Source organism: Crotalus tigris, unplaced genomic scaffold (assembly GCF_016545835.1).
Source record: "Crotalus tigris isolate CLP2741 ecotype Arizona unplaced genomic scaffold, ASM1654583v1 scf7180000024383.4638030, whole genome shotgun sequence".
Lineage (NCBI taxonomy): Eukaryota > Metazoa > Chordata > Lepidosauria > Squamata > Viperidae > Crotalus > Crotalus tigris.
The window spans coordinates 1,063,347-1,082,559 of NW_024100553.1; the positions used below are offsets into that span (position 1 = coordinate 1,063,347).

Consider the following 19,213-nt stretch of genomic DNA (forward strand, 5'->3'; position numbering starts at 1 on the left):
ACCTTACTGGGGATTGGGAGGAAGCAAAATCCAACAAAGACATAGACAAAATGAAATATAATTTAGCCATTAAGTTTCAACTTGCCTTCATCCTTAGATGAAAAAGACTTTTGGTACAGAGCTCTATTTTCTTACTAAAAGAACTGGGCTGAGAATCATTTGAAAACAGGTGAAAAATTTACTCAAAACACATTTTCAACTATTAGCAACCACATAGGCAAATTTTGGGCATGATACTCTATTCCTTAACCCTTTTGTACAGAGAGGTTCCAAAGAGCTGATATACTCATTGGCTCTTCATTCATAGCCACTGTTGTTGGGTCACCTTTTGCTTTGGTTCACCATTCCTTGTCCAGAAGCCTATAAAGTATTTATTCAGTGCTTGTTTCTTTAGTGTTCATGGTTGATCCTAAAAGGTGGAAGTTATCTATCACTTCAATATCTTTATTGCCAATTCTAAGGCTGGTTGTTTTACCTGTTATCATTAGTTTAGCCTTAAGTTTAGTTCCATTTTTTCACTATGCTGCTCAATTTTTATTATTAAGACCACAGATCCTTTACATTTTCAGCTATCAGGGTAGCGTCATCAGCATACTGCAGGTTTTTGATGTTTCTTCCTCAGATTTAAAACCTTGCCCATCTTTTGCCAGTTCAGCTTCCCTTAAGCCCGAGCAGGGGGTTGGACTAGATGACCTCCAAGGTCCCTTCCAACTTTACTACTATTATTATTATTATATTATTAAATAAAGGAAGAATATACAGCTTTGTTGCACTCCTTTGCCAACCTGGAGACAATCTGTTTCACTATGTTTTACCGGTTCCCTGACATTATATAAATTTCTCATGAGGACAACCTAATAAACCCCTCAAGAATAACATTTACCTCCCCTGCTTCAGTCCCGAGACTATTTATATTCATACATCAGCAAACAGACCTGAACTGATTTAAATAAATCAAAAACTTAACTGAATTCATTTATAGCTAGTGTGTGCCTGTTTCAAATAAAAATGCTAAAGATTCTCAAAATAATGCAAAAGAAAGATCAGGTACTCTCCTATTCCATTATGGTGGCAAAGACCCAACGTGAGTATTCCACCCAATGTCCATCACCAAAGTTTTCTAGAAGGATGCTGCTAGCATGGTTATCAAATGATGAGGATCAAAAGGGCAGATCTAACTTTTATTAAGAAAAGCAGATTCAAAAGCTGACAACCCTGCCTGCCACTCTCTTTCATCTGACACATCAAGATGCCTTGTTCTGCATCAGACCACAGGGCCACTTCTCAAGACATATTGAAAGCAACCTTCCAGGTTTTTGAGACAGCAGCTGTGAGGCACATCTTTCCCAAGCATACCTAGAAACTGTGGAGATATTCCACATGGAAAGGCCATGTCACACCACTGAGCCCAGCCAATACCCAGAATATATAAAACTTTAGCCATAAGAATGTGGTACATTGGGATGAAAAAGGTGAAAACATGAAGTAGCTAAGAGTTTTGCTCATATCTGGTTTCCATTCCCATCAGAATTTCCCACTCAAATTGTAAACACTTACAACACATTTGTGAACACTTACAGCATAATCCTTGGCATTTTTATTGAAGCATTAGTCACCTGTATTCTATTGGACTCCTTAACAAGAGAGCTTAGGAGTGCTGCCTAAAATCCATCTCTTTCTTCCATAAGGGATTCTGAAACTTCCTGATCGTTTGTAGGTTTTTGTGCTGAAATCAGACAGACGGGTGTGATCTCTAAAAGATAGACTCTCACAGGCAAACAATCTTTGCATAAGCAACTCATAACCTACACAGGGATTTAATCAAGTATCTTCACTGTTCAACTACTGTTCCCTTGTACAAGCTAGATTTTAGGTAAAAAGAACAAGGATGTACTGATCTGAAAGCAAAAACTAAATAAAATGAGCCTTTTCATTTCAAGGCTCCTCTCCAACCATATTTTAGCAAGAAGTAAGGTATCCTTATTATCACAATTCAGAATTCAAACATACATAAATACATGTATTTGAGAATATATACACACACCCATGCATATCTTTTTGGAAGGTATCTTTTCTTGATTCCTATAAAAAGTACTGTTTATAAGACCAAAAGAAAAGCCTATGGCAACTTTTGTGCATTTGTTCTGAGTTCTTCCTCATAAATTATAGAGCTACATATTACATTCAAGTAGGCTTCAAGTGCTATTACAAGAAACCAAGAAACCCTTGAATTTTAGTCTTTTTTAAAGCATGGAAGCTGGATGTGTGATTTGGCCAGTCAATGTCATAATCCAATCTATGTCACAAGATGAAGAAAAATTACAAATGTTTTCTGAAATAAAATTGGAATATAAACTAAAAAAAATCGAAGTCAAAAATTGAAATCAAAACCAAAAATGAAACATTTATTACAGCCTTTGAATATGTTATGGTTTTGACCTCTAGTTATGCTATTTTACATTGCATAGTTACATATTTTTTCATTAACTGCTTATCATGTTTTTTTAATCCTAAACAATAGCTACCCAGAATAGCTTTTTACAAGTTGGGCAGTTATACAAATTGTTAAGTAAAACAAGATTTTAAATATCACATAGGAAGCAAAGTAAATAAATTCTCTCATCTTGGATATGATATAATAAAAGAGAACAGTATTTTGTTCATCATTTAAAGGAATGGGAATCCTTCTTTAGAAAGATTATTTTGCAGCCTCAATCATTCACAACTTGTATAGCAGTTTAAATGCAAAGGAACGGAGAGGCAACATATCAGACTACCTCCTAGGCAGAATGGAGCTGGTAGAGATTTACCTCTGTTATTTAACACTTCGTTAATACTTCCATGATCACTTTGGACCGCTGTTAACACTTTCAAGACATACAAGATAAAAAGTGTAAAATGTGGCCTGCTTTTTATACTGTTGAAAGCCTTTGTCAGTGACTATGGTCAGAGAAACCATGAGATAGTACAGGAAGGGAGTTGTCCATCTTTATTTTATTTTTACACGTCTCAGATCATGTAGACTTACAACAAGAAAAGCTTTGTGCATCTCTAAACAAAATAGTCCATTAGCTGAGAAAAGAGATATCTTTGAGTATCACAAGTTTATTTCTTTTCAACATTTAACATCCTGCAAGTAATTGTGCAAATCAATTTCTAAAATGCATTCAAGAGGATCAGAAACAGAACACATTTGCAAACCAGCTTTATAATAATAATAATAAAATCTCCATTGGGGAGGTATGCAAGACTTCAGAAGGCATGAGCAAACAGTATAATCCATCAGACATCTTTCTGAAATATAATCTCTCCTTGAACTGTCTCCTTTCCAAAGAAGAAATACACAAAATTCTCTAAAGCTATGTATCTTGAGAAAAGACTACAGTTATCCATCATGAGCACACAAAATTCTTTCCACAAACTGTATACTGAAGCTGATTTTCCCCCACAGGATCCTTCTAATATAAAATATAACTATAGGCACTGGACTATTTTTCAAAAACCCAAATGCTTTGTTTCCAAATCATTTTCCAAATTGTACATTTTGTGCCCCACTATAGACGAGAGAGTGCAAACAGCAGCTTTTGGAAAACTCAGGGTTTGTATTTATCAGTTAGAAGATTGACATAAAAAGTCAGAATACTTATAGCGCTCTACCTCCCTCTTTCTCTCTGTGTGTGTGTGTTTGTGTGTTAGAGGGGGAGGGCAGGGAGAATTTAAAACTTAAATATTGGCTAGGGAAAGCAAAACCTCTACTTAGATATGAAACATTTCTGCCTAAAGCAATCTGAAGCAACTATGGAAATGGATTCTCATCTCAATACGTCAAGTGATAAAGAACACCTTTGTTGTAATTCAAATAGCTATTTCCCTTTGAAATTCACCCAGACTATGAGTAAGTTACAGAGGAATTCTTTTTGTGACACTTAGTCCTAAATTGATAATAAAGTAAGATTAGACTATTGAGTTATTACAAACCAAATAGAAAGATCATTAATTAGAATCAGATCTTTTGAGCTGCTCAAGACACAGGTATCAAGACTTCCTTTGGTAGAGATCCTTATGAACATTGTCTACATATTATGAAGATAGGCTCAAGCAATCCTCTCATTCCACTATTGAAAATGATCCATTGAATGAAAATAAGGGGCTTTCCTCAATTGTGGCATTCCAATTAAGAAGGAGACCTGGCAACTCTCATAACTTTCTGGAAATGTGAAAACAATTTGGGCCTCAACTTATCATCATTGGTACTTATACAATATTACAAAATGTGTTGATGTTGACAAAGCAATGCTTCTATTATATCATAATATTTATGAGTTGCTTTTACATTTATACCGTACACTGATTTTAAATATTTAAACAAAAATCCAGGTAATAATAATAATACGTAATTTTTTCAGCAATTATGTTGAATACTAGGCTGATATTATTACAGTTGCTTTGTTCTATTTTCCTGTAATTTAAACTGATATTTTGACATTATAATTGTACAGTGCTTTAGATCAGGGCTTTTTCACAAGTACCACTTGTGGTACTTTGCTACGTGGCAGGTGGTACGTGACTGCTAGCCAAGTGTAGTGGGGGAGGAGAATGAGCCGAAGCGACCCAAGCCTGAGGGAGAGGCTGCTGCAGCTGCAGGACTGTCTGGGCTCGGCACAAGTCCCAGGAGCCAGCAGGGCTCCAGTTAATTGGCTCCAGGTGATTGGTGCTTCCGGAAGCAGTGCAGAGCTGGAGGTGAACTAAAGAAAAAGGGGAGGGGAGAGGAGAGGCTATAAAAGGAGATAGTTTGGGCAAGAAAGGGAAGAAAAAGACAACAGGGAAAAAGAAGGAGAGGTCAGCAGGCAGGGAGGTAACAGGGACAGAGAAGAAACAGTAGCTGTTGCTGGAAGAAAAGGTCCCCTGGTTCGTTTTCTTCAGCCAGGAGAATGCAATCAGCTCTGATGAAATGAAAAGCCAGCATGTCAGAAAGGAGGTGGGTTTATTTGGTTCTGGATCAGCTGGTAGCTTGATTGGGTTACCATAAGGATTTTTGTATAGTTTTTACAGTGTTTTTGTCAACGCTGCTAACATTGGATGTTCTTGCTTTGACAACAGATAGAAATGCAGCCATTTTTCTTTATTGCTTTTAGAGTTAGTTGATGCTGCGAGGGGAAATGTGGATGAGAGTCCAGCTAGTCATAGCAATAATAACTCCACCATGGGAACCCAAGGTAATTGGGCCCAGAGTTGATAGAGTTTTGGCGGGCTGGAGAGCGGGGAGAAAGCCTGCGCTTCAAGGTAATTGGGGAATGTGATTTATGACTGTTTATTGGAGGAGGGAATTGTGCTTTGTTACTTTGTATTCAGGGGAGGGGAATTTAGTTTTTGGTTTCGACTATGTAGTGCCAATACTTTGTTTCTCGAATAAAATATTCTTTAAGGTAAACAATGCTTGAAGTTCTTTTGAAGAGTTTCATCTGTTGGAACCATGACAATTTTGTAATTTAGAGACTCCTTTGTGTGCTTTGGTTATTGGAATATTTTAGTCTGTATTTTAGGCTAGCAATGAGTCCGAAGTGTTGACTTCCGTAGGTTTAATCCCTTTAAACAAATGTAATTATCTTGAGCCTGTCTATGGCTTTTAGAAGTTTTCTTTGAAGGTAAACAGGCTTAATTTAAGGCTAAAGCTTTTCGCAATTGCTGGAGCCTTTCGGTCTCGGATTGCAACATTGTGACACGTGACACGCCTGAGGCAGCTTAAAGAGAAAAAAAACGGAGTTTATGTGTTTCTTTATGTGCCTTTCTTGTTTTGCACTTGATTCCTGTCTCTTTAACGGTACAAGGAAGGGATTGGGGGTGTGTGTGCATTCTTTCTACACTGTGGAAAGAGCTCAGAAGGGAGAGAGGAAGAAGGGCCGACCAGTTAGCTCAGGGGTCTACAAGCTTAGCAACTTTAAGACGTGTGGACTTCAACTCCCAGAATTCCTCATCCTGCCATGATGGCTGAGGAATTCTGGGAGTTGAAATCCACAAGTCTTAAACGTGCCAAGTTTGAAGACCCCTGAACTAGCTGGTAGTGGTGCATATTAATAAACATGGATAAATTCATCATACATTTCTCAATGCAAAGGGAAAGTGATTCAGCAAAGGAAGAGCCACCAAAGAAATTAAAACTGGTACATTTTTTCCTTTTTTTCTACAGTTTGTAATATTTATTAGATTATAGAATACAAAAATACAAAAGCAATTAGTAGGACACAGTGGGCAGGAAAAGGGGGGGAAGGGAGGGGGAGAAGGGAAAAAGAACAGGCTTCCTCTGTTGCATTAGAAGAAAGCATTAACACTGAACCTCAACTTTTTACTTTTCCATAATATTATAAACTAGTCATTTCTATAACAAATGAATCTAATCAGTAAAACCCAAAATCCCTCCCTTTTTTTTAGTCATCATGTTTTGGACACCTTGCTAAGCATTGGTGGTACTCAAATATTGTCGTGTCCTAAAAGTGGCACAATCTGTGAAAAGGTTGAAAAGCCCTGCTTTAGATAAAGGACAGCTTTTGTGCTTTCCCTTAAGAAAGGGCTACTACTTCTGGATATCTAGCAGAATAGTAGTTGAGAGAGATGCAGAAAAGGTGACATTTCTAGGGCTTCATCATTCATTTCATTCATTCTATTTTATGAATTCAATAATTTTAGCTTATTTTTTTATTTGATTTAGAAGCTGCCCACTCCAAAAGGATTCTGGCCAGCTTACACAATTCATCATATAAGGAGCAGAACATTAGCATTACGGTTATTCTAAGTTAGGCTAGGAAGTTGAAAAAAAGGGTCCTGAAAGAAAACAATGGCCAACATTTCTGTATTATGCCAAGATTGCATGGAGGTGTTTATATAAGACACAAGAAGTCAATTTTGACTTGAAAACACTTTTTTTAATGTAAGAGTCTGCCCTTCCAGCAGCTGCTGGAATTAGGCAGGTTTAATATTTAAATACAGCATTGCCAAGATATGATTGGTTAGGAAATCATAAATATTCTTTATGATGTCACTGCTGACACATAAACTTGTGCTCTTAAAAGAGAAATTGCTATCAAGCCAGTACTAAGAGCATGAACACCTGAGAGACCAGACAAAACCAAGTCCGGCTAAGTCATCCAAGCTGCTCAACTGAACAGGATTTTCATTACGGTACTGGTTAACGTTGTGACGTGAAATTTCTGGCCAGAATGCCCCATAGTGCCAAAGAGCCAGATCCCACTCCTGTCCCTGACAATTCATCCCAAACTAGCACGGTTGAATCAGAACAGAAAGAAAGTCTTCCAGCTACTTGTGAGAATATGAATGAAACAGACAGCCAACCCATGGATCAGTTATCAGTATCAATAATAAAGCTATCCTTAAACCCAGATAAAGAGAATAGTTCTGATGCAGCAACTGATGACTTAACAGACAAACAAAATGGTTCTGGTGACTCCTACTGTGAAGGGCAAATATCAGCTTTACCAGCTAATGAAGAACAATTAATAAATTCAGAAGTAATAGTGGACAACCAGCATGCTGACGACAGCACAATAAACAGAGAACTCCAAGCTATTCTTCAGTGGATGGCTGCTTCCCATCTCAATGTCCCCAGCTTGACATTTATAAATGAAAACGACAATGAACTGTCAAAGCTACCAGAGCTAGCTGAGAGAGCAGGCAACAAAGCATACACAGTGGGTGACATTCTTCAAGAGGTGAAGAGATACTTTGTGCAACAACATACACACCCAGCATTGGGAAATACACCTCCATGTGGACTGTTGGACTGGCTGCTTGCCAACCTGTGAGAACCAGCTTTTTCACCTCCCTTTGTGTTTCTTCAACTGTGACCCTGGTGCCCAAACCATGCTTTTATAGGAGCAGCAGATACCATCTCAAAGCACCATTGAAAGCTGCAACGCACTGAACTCAATTTGTCGCTACAATGGTAGCCGGTCAAGATGATCAATTAAAAACATTAAAAAACAAGTTGAAGAGTCTAGTTTGTTTTTTTCTCTTTTTTTGACAACTTTTGATACTACTTTCCTTCAGGACCATCTGCAAAACTGGGCCTTTGGAGACACTACAATTCTGGCCAAATCTAGATAGTATTGCCAAGGGACTACTATTTGCTAGTTGGGTCAGTATTCTTGTTGATGCTAATATATAGTTCTTTGTCATCTATCCAAGGAATCAGTCAATCCCTTTGATGGTGAACTTTAAGAGGGTGAACAAGCTGGAACTAAATCAATATGGTGGGATTGCTGGTCTGCAGGAAATCAGATTCGGACTCTGGAATTCAACTTTTTTAGTAAGAGCTGAATTAATGCATTACTTTTTTCTAGTAACAGCTAAAAAAGCAGGTTCGCAGTTTGGGAATGCTCCTAGTTTCCCAGATATCTCTCAATCTCCAGATGACAGCAATGGTCAGAAATGTCTCTACCTGTGTTTTCAGCCACAATCATCCTTAAATCAGTCAGATTGATTGCTTACAGACGCAAAATGGTTTAGTTACCTCAGTGCATTCTGTGTGGGACTATTCTTAGAGAATATCCCAAAGCTTCAAATAATTGAATAAGTTGCAGTTAGATTACCAATTGGCGTACGATCCTACAAGCATCTTAGCTGTAAAAAAAAAACTGTATTGGGCATTTCCTGGGCATAGTTTAAGATATTAGTTTTAAATCGCTAAAGGCTTGATTACCCTGAGGTATTATTTGGCTATCAACCTCTTGTTTCTACCTGTCTGAACTGGTCCAAAAACATGGGCATGCTCCAGGTCCCATCAGCTAAGGAATGTCAGCTTGTGATGAGTCTTCTCTGCCATAGTGGCCACCCTCTGAAACATTCTCCCTCTGGAATCTGGTTGGCCCCAACCCTGTTGGCCTTTCATAAGGCCTTAAAGACCAGACTTTGTGCCTGGGCCTGGGGCCCCTACTGTCCCAATTGTGTTGGTGATTGCTATATTTCTCTCAGCTACATATTTTAATGGTTGCAATTGTGATTATAATTGTTTTCACTTTTATTTTAAATATTGTTTGCCATATAGCAGGCATGTCAAACTGCTGGTCCATGGGCTGGATGCATCACACCGAAACCACACCCACCCCATTGCTGGCAATGGAGAAAAAGTCACAATACATTGCATGAAGTCACGTGACGTCACGAGTTTGACATGCCTGCCATATAGAGTCATTTGTTGAGATAGACAGCTGTATAAATTGACTGACCAAATTTATCTAGGCATGAAGATCACCAAAAGATCTCTTACAGATGCCCTCATGTTCACAGGCTTGTCACATCTGCAAGAGTGGCTTTTCTAAGACTGTTCTCAAACCCAGGAATGCCTTCCTTCTGGTGTCAGTTTTAATATTACTTTATTACCAGGAGCCATGGTGGCACAGTGGTTAGAATGCAGTATTGCAGACTAACTCTGCCCACAACCTGGATTTCGATCCTGACCACCTCAAGATTCGCTTCCATCCTTCCAGCCTTCTGAAGTTGGTAAAATGAAGACCCAGTTGTTGGGGGCAATATGCTGACTCTGTGAACTGCTTAGAGAGGGCTGAAAAGCACAGTGAAGCGGTATATAATTCTAATGCTATTGTTATTTTGTATATCATTGCCTCTCAAAAATCTGAAGTAGTTGACCACAGATATCCCATTCTTTCTATTTCAAGAAAGGCAGCAAGGTCTTCATTTATAAAACACATCCTCTACAGAGTTGTATTAGCAATTTCATCTCTGCTGCTATTTTCTCTTATAAATACAAAATCATACAATATAAATCAAAGCAACAAAATAAACCCATTTGGGTGAAGCTAATTGATTTGATAGCAGAATTATTCTTTTGAGGAATTGGAGCCCAGGAATAGATTATTTTAGCTGACTGCTATTATGTTTCCCCAGCATTCCTGGAATATCTGAATGGAGTGAGGTTACCTTAAAACCAGCTAAAATGAGCCCTATATATGGGTATTTCCTCAGCCTTTCCCCGCCAGACTCAACATTGCTTTCCCAAGATCCCCCTCTGAAAAAGAAAGAGTTTTTATCTTTAAGAAGTGAAAATGAACCAATCAGGAAAGGCTTCCTTGAGGCTGTCCAATCTCTCCCTAAAAGGAAATGTACCTTCCAAACCAAATCTCCCTGTGTCAGCAGGAAACATTAATTTGACTGCACAGCAGGCTGCTATTTCCATTTTCTCTAACCACTGAATGCAATTTAACAATCATGTTTCGAATTGAAAAGCCATTTACAGAATCTGTCTTTTTGCTACAGGTTTTGAAATTCCATGATTGCAAACTGGCCAATTGTTGTTAGGCTTAAACTGTATTCTGTAGGAAATGAAAACTGTTTTTGTTTCAAGCATAAAACTGCCCTGCTTGAAATGTTATGAAACAGTTGAATTCCAGTGAACAAAATTTAGCACATTTTGAATTCTGACAGGACAAAGCTAGAAAATGTTTAAGTGGTTCCAAGAACAGGAAATAATAGGAACCCAGCACATATATTTCTTGCTTCTCCCAAAGGTGCTTTTTTTTCCAAAAGGCAACTGGGCTTCTTGGATGAGAAGCGAAACGGCTTCAAGGAAAAACAAAGCTCAGTTGCCTTTTGAGAAAAAAAGTACCTTTGGGACAACCATGACCTGGATGAGAATCTCCACAGACATATTTCTTGCTTGGCACTTTATGGCCTCAAGAATACAGTAGGTGGGCACTTGGCCATGCTAACTGCTACCAGTTTCTCAACTTAAAGAAAATTATATAAAAGATTGTTTTTAAAAACATTTCTGAAAATACCAAAAGCACTTCCCAAACTGAGGAACTGAAACAATATTGGAAAAGCCAGTTACTTGGACTCTGTCACCTAAGTATATAATCCTAGGTAGTGCAGCTCTTCAAATTAAGGGCTATATAAGGGACTAAATATCTCAGTCATACATTAACAGGAGAAAATAGCTAATTTCAACTGTTAACACCTTCCAGCCTAGAGATAATAGGCAAATTGTACAGATTTTATCACTTAAAAATACATGGAAAATTGTGCTGGGCCAGATAGGCATAACAAAGAGCTATAACAATCAAGAAAACTTTTTCTGCATAGCCCTTTGTTGGAAGAAAAATAGCCTTTCGCAATACAGAGTTCTTCGGATATCTTAGGACAATTTGCTACTAATTCTTAGAGGAAGCAGTCCCAACAACTGGAAGAGTGTTAGGCAAGAAGGACTGCTATGAAGTATATTCTGACCTAAAAGTGGTGACAGAGTCATTTAAAATCTTCATGGTAGTACAAAACACTAAGCTATCTTGTACTTAAGCCTAGCGTAGCATTTGAACTACAGCTTAAGCCATGGGTTTCCTTGGGTTAGTTATCTCAACCATGCTTAGATTTATAAAACATGTATTTGGGATATTAAATTTATTGTGTTACTACTCAAAGGCACCACGCGTACGCATCCATGCACCATGTAAAATGGACCATTATATCTACAAATTGAATTCATTCATAGCTTTTTTTCTTTTTTCTTTGCTCTACCCCACCCACTCATTCCAAAAATCCATCTAAATTAACAGTTCTCAGTTTTGGTTCTCCAATTGTTGAAGTTTTATCCCCATGAACAGTTACTAGCAGACCCATGATCAACAACTGTGAGAGCTGTAGTTCAACATCATCTGAAGAACCGCATTTGGGAAACTATTATTTTCAGTAAAAGAAACTGCTTTTTTTTAATAGTTCAGCATCCTAGACTCAATCCTCCTACAATTTATTTATCAACCTGTTTCCACTCTGAATTCTTTGCTTCATGACCTACTGAAATATCTTCCATCTTTCTGTAGGTAATCCAAATATCTCAACATGGAAGAGAACTTAATTTCCATGTATTCTGAAACAGCAGTAGTAGAATCCCTAACTTACAATGCATTGCCCATTATTAGACTAATCTGTTTAATTATAATTTAATATGAATTCATCTCTACACTAATGAATCTGTAAAGATCACCAGTGTTTTCCAAGAAAGATTTATGCACTGTTTAGCAGATGAGTAGCTCTACTGCTGCTGAGTCCTTTATTAATTATCCAATCCTATTTTCCACTCTGTTGGTAAAAGGAGAAAGAAACTAAACTTTTAAACTCTTCATATAACTTCTTGCTTTTCAATGTTTTCGTTTTAACACAATTGCTAATAGCCATAGCACTTAGATTTATATATCGCTTCAGTGCTTTACAGCCCTCTCTAAATGGTTTACAGAGTCAGCCTATTGCCCCCAACAATCTGGGTCTCATTTTATTGTCCTTGGAAGGATGGAAGGCTGAATCAACCTTGAGCCGGTGAGAATCAAACTGCTGGCAATTGGCAGAATAGCCACTGTGCCACGATGGCTAACCTGAAAAGGCTCAACAACAAATTTCAATTAGCATGCCATGGGGTGTTGGAGTTCCAAATATCTATACATGGAACAATCCATACTGTAGAGGGGATTGTTATTACCAGTGACAGCATTAATTCATTGATAAGAGCTATACAAAATATTAGGGCCCAACCTCAGTAAAGATCATCAAGAGATGAAGGGGAGACTGTATGAATGCTAAGAATTCATAGGTGACATTTGTAACACCCATTTATTGTAAAGCAAATTCTATTTCACAGTGTTTGCAAGTACAAGTGCATGTATATACAGCACACATTTCTATCTTAAACAGGGCAGCAATTAGTCCAAAGCATAGAGAAATGATACAAGAAAATTGGATAAGAGTCTTTCCAGATATTTTTTTCATTGTTTTATGTTATTTGATTCCTGCAGACTTCAAATAAACAAAACCCAATTGTGATTTGATAAACAAAGCACCTCCTCATCTCCATTTTCCTCGTAAATAGGAATGGTTCAAGGAGCCAGCCATTCACTTACCTAGACATGTAACAATATCCTGCAATTATTCTTTGGTCTGAAAACTAAAGTCTAATCAAGAAAGGAAAGATACGTTTTACCATAACAAGGCAACATAACAAACCTCATGATTTCCCTTAATTAGTCATGGAACAATTGTTTTAAGAATCACTAATGCACAAAAATAAGCAATATAATAAAATGATATTGTAACAGAGTAAAAGAAAATGCAGACAACTTCACCAAGTTTGCCTAGCTCTCCTAGGTTGCTGCAAAAAGCGGACAATCTCCTTAGTCACAATAGTTACCAATAATAATAATAATAATAATAATAATAATAATAGAATAACAGCATTGGAAGGAACCTTGGAGGTCATCTAGTCCAACCCCCCCCCCCCGCTCAGGCAGGAAACCCTACACCATTTCACACAAATGGTTGTCCAATCTCTTCTTAAAAACTTCCAGTGTTGGAGCATGCTACTGCCTTATTCAAGAAGCAGATGAGGAACGTTTAAAAGGTTTTCCTGATTTACCATAAAATAACATCATTTCACTCCAGTGATAGGGAACGTCTGCCTTGCAGATGTTTATTTTTTTATTGAAAGTTTTTGAATTTTACAAAACAAATCCCTTCCCCAAACCCCCCCACCCTCCCATACCCTCCCCCACCTCCCCAAACCTCCCATACCCTCCCTCAACCTTCCCAGAGCTGAGTACAGGCTTAATTAAAATTTTTCAAAAAAAAAAAAAAAACTTAAAACACATATAAATCCTAAACAAATCTAAATACATTAAATTAAACAGATTACCTTCTCTAAAAGATAATAATTGCAAACATTAAACACACATTATAATATACTCTAAACATTTTCTAATATTATACTTATATTATTATCCATCATTCTTTATAAACTCCCTCCAAAACACAAATTTAAACATTACTTTCTGTAAATATCTATACCTACAATATAAAATCTAGTCTCCCTCTTTCTTTATTCTAAAACACAAATATAAACATATAAACATTCATTATACCATTAAGATTGAATACTCTTTTGAATACTTAAACTAAATGCTTAAACTTAAACTTCTTATCTAAGATTTTCATTCAATCTCCATAATCTTCTCTCCTATCAAAAAAAAAACCTTAAAAGACATATAAATCCTAAACAAATCTAAATACGTTTAATTAAACAAATTACCTTCTCTTAAAAATAATAATAAAAAGAAAAAAAAGAAAAGAAAAAAAACCCAATCTTTAAACACATTATAATATACTCTAAACCTTTTCATATCATACTTTAGATGTTTATTAACCGGAAATCCCAACAGTTCCAATGTGGACAGAGTTGAAGAAAGATGAGAATAGCAATTGAGCAATATCTGGAGGGGCCACAAGTTCTCCACACTTATTCTCCTCCTTGAATTCTGGCCTCCCTTCTCCATCTTGAAACCAACCAGTTGTTTAACATATGTAGTTAGTTAACATGTGTCTTTATTGGGAAAGACATCTGTATTGAACTCATCAGTTAGCAGACACTCTCATTCTTTTGCTAGTGCTTCAAAGTGCCAAATGTCGGAAAAATATTCTTTACACGGATTTGTCCTCAAAGGCCTCAAAAATGGGGATGGATCAGTTTTATCATTTTAAGCCCATTTTTGGTATCTGTGAAGTCCTCAAAGGAGGCTATATGACTTTTTACTTGATTGTGTCATTGCCTGCTTTGCAAATTTCTTCAACTCCCTTCTAGTAATTCAGTATCCTCAGGGGTCCTTATAAAAGGAATTGGAGAATTGGAACAATGCGTACCATAGAGAGAATTCTGCTTCTCCTGAACTTTTCAGAAAGCTTGTAAAAAAATCCGTCAAGGTTCTACATCACAAGCAATAATTAAATAAGTTACAATGAGATCTGCTCCTGGTGTATCTTTGGAATTTGTAGAGATGTGCTTCAAAATATAGTCTCCACACTTTGAATTTCCTGGATCAGAATCACCACCAGGTTGTCGATATTTATATCTCTTTTGCAGGTCTGTCTTTGGTTAACTCACATACAAATTGTTTTCTTCTGTTCCCATAAAATCCTTTCCAAATGTTTGCTAGTGTTGGAGATGAATTTCTTTGGCAATATTTTCAAAGCAGAAAGGAAAAAAAAATAAAATCTGTTCCCCAGTGAACAGTTAAACTGTAATACATGTCAGGCTGTGCCTCAATTAACAATATACTATGAGACTGCTACGTCTAGAATTATGCTGAGATTTTGCAGAGACGTATCATTTGTTTTTTATGTCTTTACTTAAATGTTCTACATCAACCCTAGGAAAAATACCCTCAACATGAATGCCCTCAATAGAATCAAACAGCTAAGTATAAAGGATATGTTTGAGCCAGAAGAATTGCCAAAAAGTATAGAAATCTGCTAATCATCAGATGCTGGTCTATGACCACAACAACTAAGAAACAACCAGTTGCATTTAGAAAGTGTCCACATAGCAAATCTAAGCACACCACAGGCAGTAAGTAAGCAACTGCAATTCCAGGACAGATTGCGATTCAAGCTGGTCATACCACAATTGTAAAAAGGTTACCACAAGCTCCAGTGGCCTTTGAAGGATTGTATTGCAGGTGTTAACCTAGGATAGGGGTAGGCAACCGTGGCTCTTTTATGACTTGTGGACTACAACTTCCAAAATTCCTGAGTCAGCATGACTGGTTCAGGAATTCTGGTTATTGAAGTCCACAAGTCATAAAAGAGCCAAGGTTGCCTACCCCTGACCTAGGAGGTCAGTTAGACTCAACTAAGCCAGGGGTCTTCAACCTTGACAACTTTAAGACTTGTGGACTTCAGATTCCAGAATTCCTCATCCAGCTACTGAGTGACTGAACCAAGTGGATGGAACTCTCCGTCATTGAAATGCATACCATCCCCTGGCTGCATGGCTTCGGAAGAGGCTTAAAAAACTACTTTCTTGCTTTCATTATTATGATTTTTGCCTCTTAGAATAGGAATTTTCTTTTGGGGGGAAGGGAGATTTGATAGTTTCAGATTGATTAACGTTACGATACTTTGATACTGTTATTTGTAAATTGTCAATTGAGCGTTGTGGCTAGTAGTGACAGCAGCAGTAATTGATATAATTTCACTCAATGCTTTGATTTTTACTATAAATCAGGGGTAGTCAACCTTTTTATACCTACCGCCCACTTTTGTATCTCTGTTAGTAGTAAAATTTTCTAACCGCCCACCGGTTCCACAGTAAAGGTGATTTATAAAGTAGGGAAGTAACTTTACTTTATAAAATTTATAAAGCAGAGTTATAGCAAGTTAAAGCATATAATAATAATTACTTACCAAATACTTTATGTCGGACTTTCGCTAAGTTTGGCAGAATAAATCTTTATAAAACAACTTACCGTTGCATACATAGAAGCAGGAAGTCTGATGAAATTACATTTAATTAATTAAATTATTAATGAGATCCCTGAGGCTGATGCTACGAAACTAAATACTGGATATCTGGCTCAATTTTTATAAGGAACAAACAAAGGTCTCCTCTTTCGGAAATATTCAGACGGTTTCTTTCTTTGGTCATAATATGATGAACAGCACTAAAGCCTGATTCCACAAGATATGAGGTAGGGAAAGGTATCAATAAACTGAATATCATTTTCCACATATTTGGATATAAGACAGGCATTTTTTACTTTGCCATAGGTTTTCATATCTATCATTATTGAATGTATGTTTACTTTCTTCATCATATCTAATTTCTAATAGTTCTTCTTGGCAAGTTGTATCAGCCTCTTCAATATTTGCGGTAAAAGGATTTTTCATCCAGTCATACACCTTCAATTTCAAAATATCTTCAAATCGTTTTTCCATGTCCAATTTAAGTTCATTGAGGTGGCTACTGAGTCTGTCAATATCCTCTGGAGTTACATCCTCTTTTATAGATGATAATTCAGGAAACTGATGAAATTGTCTCTTCAATAGATTATAACGAAATAGTTCAAGTTTGTCAATAAATAATGACACAATACTTTAGCAACCTATAAGAGTTTTATTAGCTCCTTGAAGCTGCAAATTGACATCATGAAATCTCTTGAAAATATCTGCCAAATAAAAGGCATCATTCTTTACTGTTTTTAACTGTTGACACAGATTGGTCTCATTATTACTTTCAAAAAATTGTATGACACTATCATATAATGCTACAAAACGAGCCAAAGATGTACCCTTTGACAGCCACCAAACTTCTGTGTGCAAAAGTAACATAATAAAATCTTCATTATTGTCTTGGCAAAGCTGTCGAAACATTCTATCATTTTTTGGTTTGGATTTGATCTTGTTTATGGCTCGAATTATTATAGTCAATGATGAATGGAGAGTTATACTTAGATGTTTTCCTAATGTATTATGTATTCATTGTCTGTGCACCACACAATGAATACATAAAACTTTTGGCACTTCTTCCTTCAAATAATCAACAAATCCATAATAGCAACCTACCATTGATGGTGCTCCATCAGTAGCGCATGCAACAATATTATTCAAAGGAATATTATTTTTTGTAAAGTATGGTTTCACAGTATTAAATATAGATAATCCTCTTGTATCTGTAGTGAGATTTATTGTGAATAGCATTTCTTCTCGTAATGTATTGTTTTCATCAAAATAACGTACATATGCCATCAATAAAGCATTATTATCTACAGCGGTAGACTCGTCCAATTGCATGGAAAATGAAGAGTTTTGGAGAATACTTATCAGGTTTTTTTTTCAACATTAACTGCCATTTCATCAATTTGTCGCTTTACTGTGCTATCACTTAGAGACAACGTTTTTAAATTTTCAGGTATATCCTGATGCATTACTGTTGAAATAAATTGTTTTATAGAAGGTATTATTACAGTTTCTCCCGCTTAGAGAGGGCTGTAAAGCACTCTGAAGCGATACATAAGTCTAAGTCAGTGGTTCTCGACCTGTGGGTCGGGACCCCATTTGGGGTGGAACAACCATTTCACAGGGGTCGCCAAACAACGCAGTCCGCCATTTTTTCCCCCCTTTTCCTTAGCTGTGCTACTCCCTTTTATTCTATTGGCTTTTGAAAGCCAATAGAATAGACTCTCTTGAATAGAGTCTAATTCTATTGGCTTTCAAAAGCCAATAGGAATTGTCCAGGCTGTCTCTGCCCTGCTGAGCCCGCCAAAAGTTCCATTCTGCAAACGGTGCTGCACCAGTTGAGTAGTCCTCGACTTACAACCAGTTGAGTAGTCCTCAACTTACGACCAGTTGGGGGTCGCGGCATTAAAAAGGTTGAGAATCACTGGGTCTAAGTGCTATTGCTATTAAGCAAATCCAGCTTCCCCCATTGACTTTGCTTGTCAGAGCCAGCTAGGAAGGCTATCAGGCGATGATCATCTGGCCCCAGGACACTGCAACCATCATAAATACATCCTGACTGAAATTGATCACATAACTGCGGAGGTGCTGTGACAGCTGTAAGTGCGAGAACCAACCATAGGTCACTTTTCCCAGTGCTGTTATAACTTCAAATGGTTGCTAAAGGAATGATTGTAAGTCAAAGACTACCTGTATTCTTGCCATCCTTAATTTGATACTTAGCAGGGAAATTTTATTCAAATATAGTTTTCAGGGTCGCTGGATTTAGAATTTAATCAAGCCAATCTAGAAACATATTGTTCAGGAATGTGTGGACTGCACTTTTAATGACATTTTAACCAAATCTTGCACATCTGAAGATAAGGATTTATATAAATGATTGGAAAAAAAAATAAATTTTCAACTAAGTTCTGCAAACCTATAACCTCTATTGAGTCCTGAGACCTATAACCGATCACCTTCATTCTCTCTCTTTCAGGTACCACAGCATACCAGTGTTTCTCTCTTTCAGGTTAGACTTTACTAATGTATTCTAGATTTTTGTATTCCAAGGCATTTCTGGAGAAAAAACTCATGGAAGATTTCACTTTTCTCTTTAAGTACTTTACAGGTGAGAACAGTAGAGGTCTTTAACTGGAACTTCAACATTTACTAAGCTCCAGCTGGTCAGATATCACTGAATGTATTAAAGCTAAAATAAGAAACACACAGTATACCTTGCACAGATTCTTCAAATTAAAAATATACTCATAGGAATGCTAATGCTGAGACTTACAGGAACAAGGAAGTTATGTGGGCTGAAGCTGCTCCCAGGGATGGAATGGCTGTCAGTTCATTGTTATTCAGTCGCCTGGAGGAAACAATGACAACAACAAGAAACAATTATTAAAAAAAATGAAGCAATATTTTTTTT

General features: G+C 37.0%; 1 protein-coding gene across 2 annotated transcripts in view; it reads right to left on the reverse strand.

Annotated features, from left to right (window-relative positions):
* The window catches only part of LRIG1 (leucine rich repeats and immunoglobulin like domains 1), a 137,905-nt gene that overhangs the window by 58,483 nt on the left and 60,209 nt on the right, over positions 1–19,213 (reverse strand). For both annotated transcript variants that reach the window (XM_039328765.1, XM_039328764.1), the window contains exon 3: positions 19,076–19,150. In XM_039328765.1, coding sequence (XP_039184699.1) covers positions 19,076–19,150 — 75 coding nt within the window. The remainder of the gene's footprint in view (positions 1–19,075; positions 19,151–19,213) is intronic.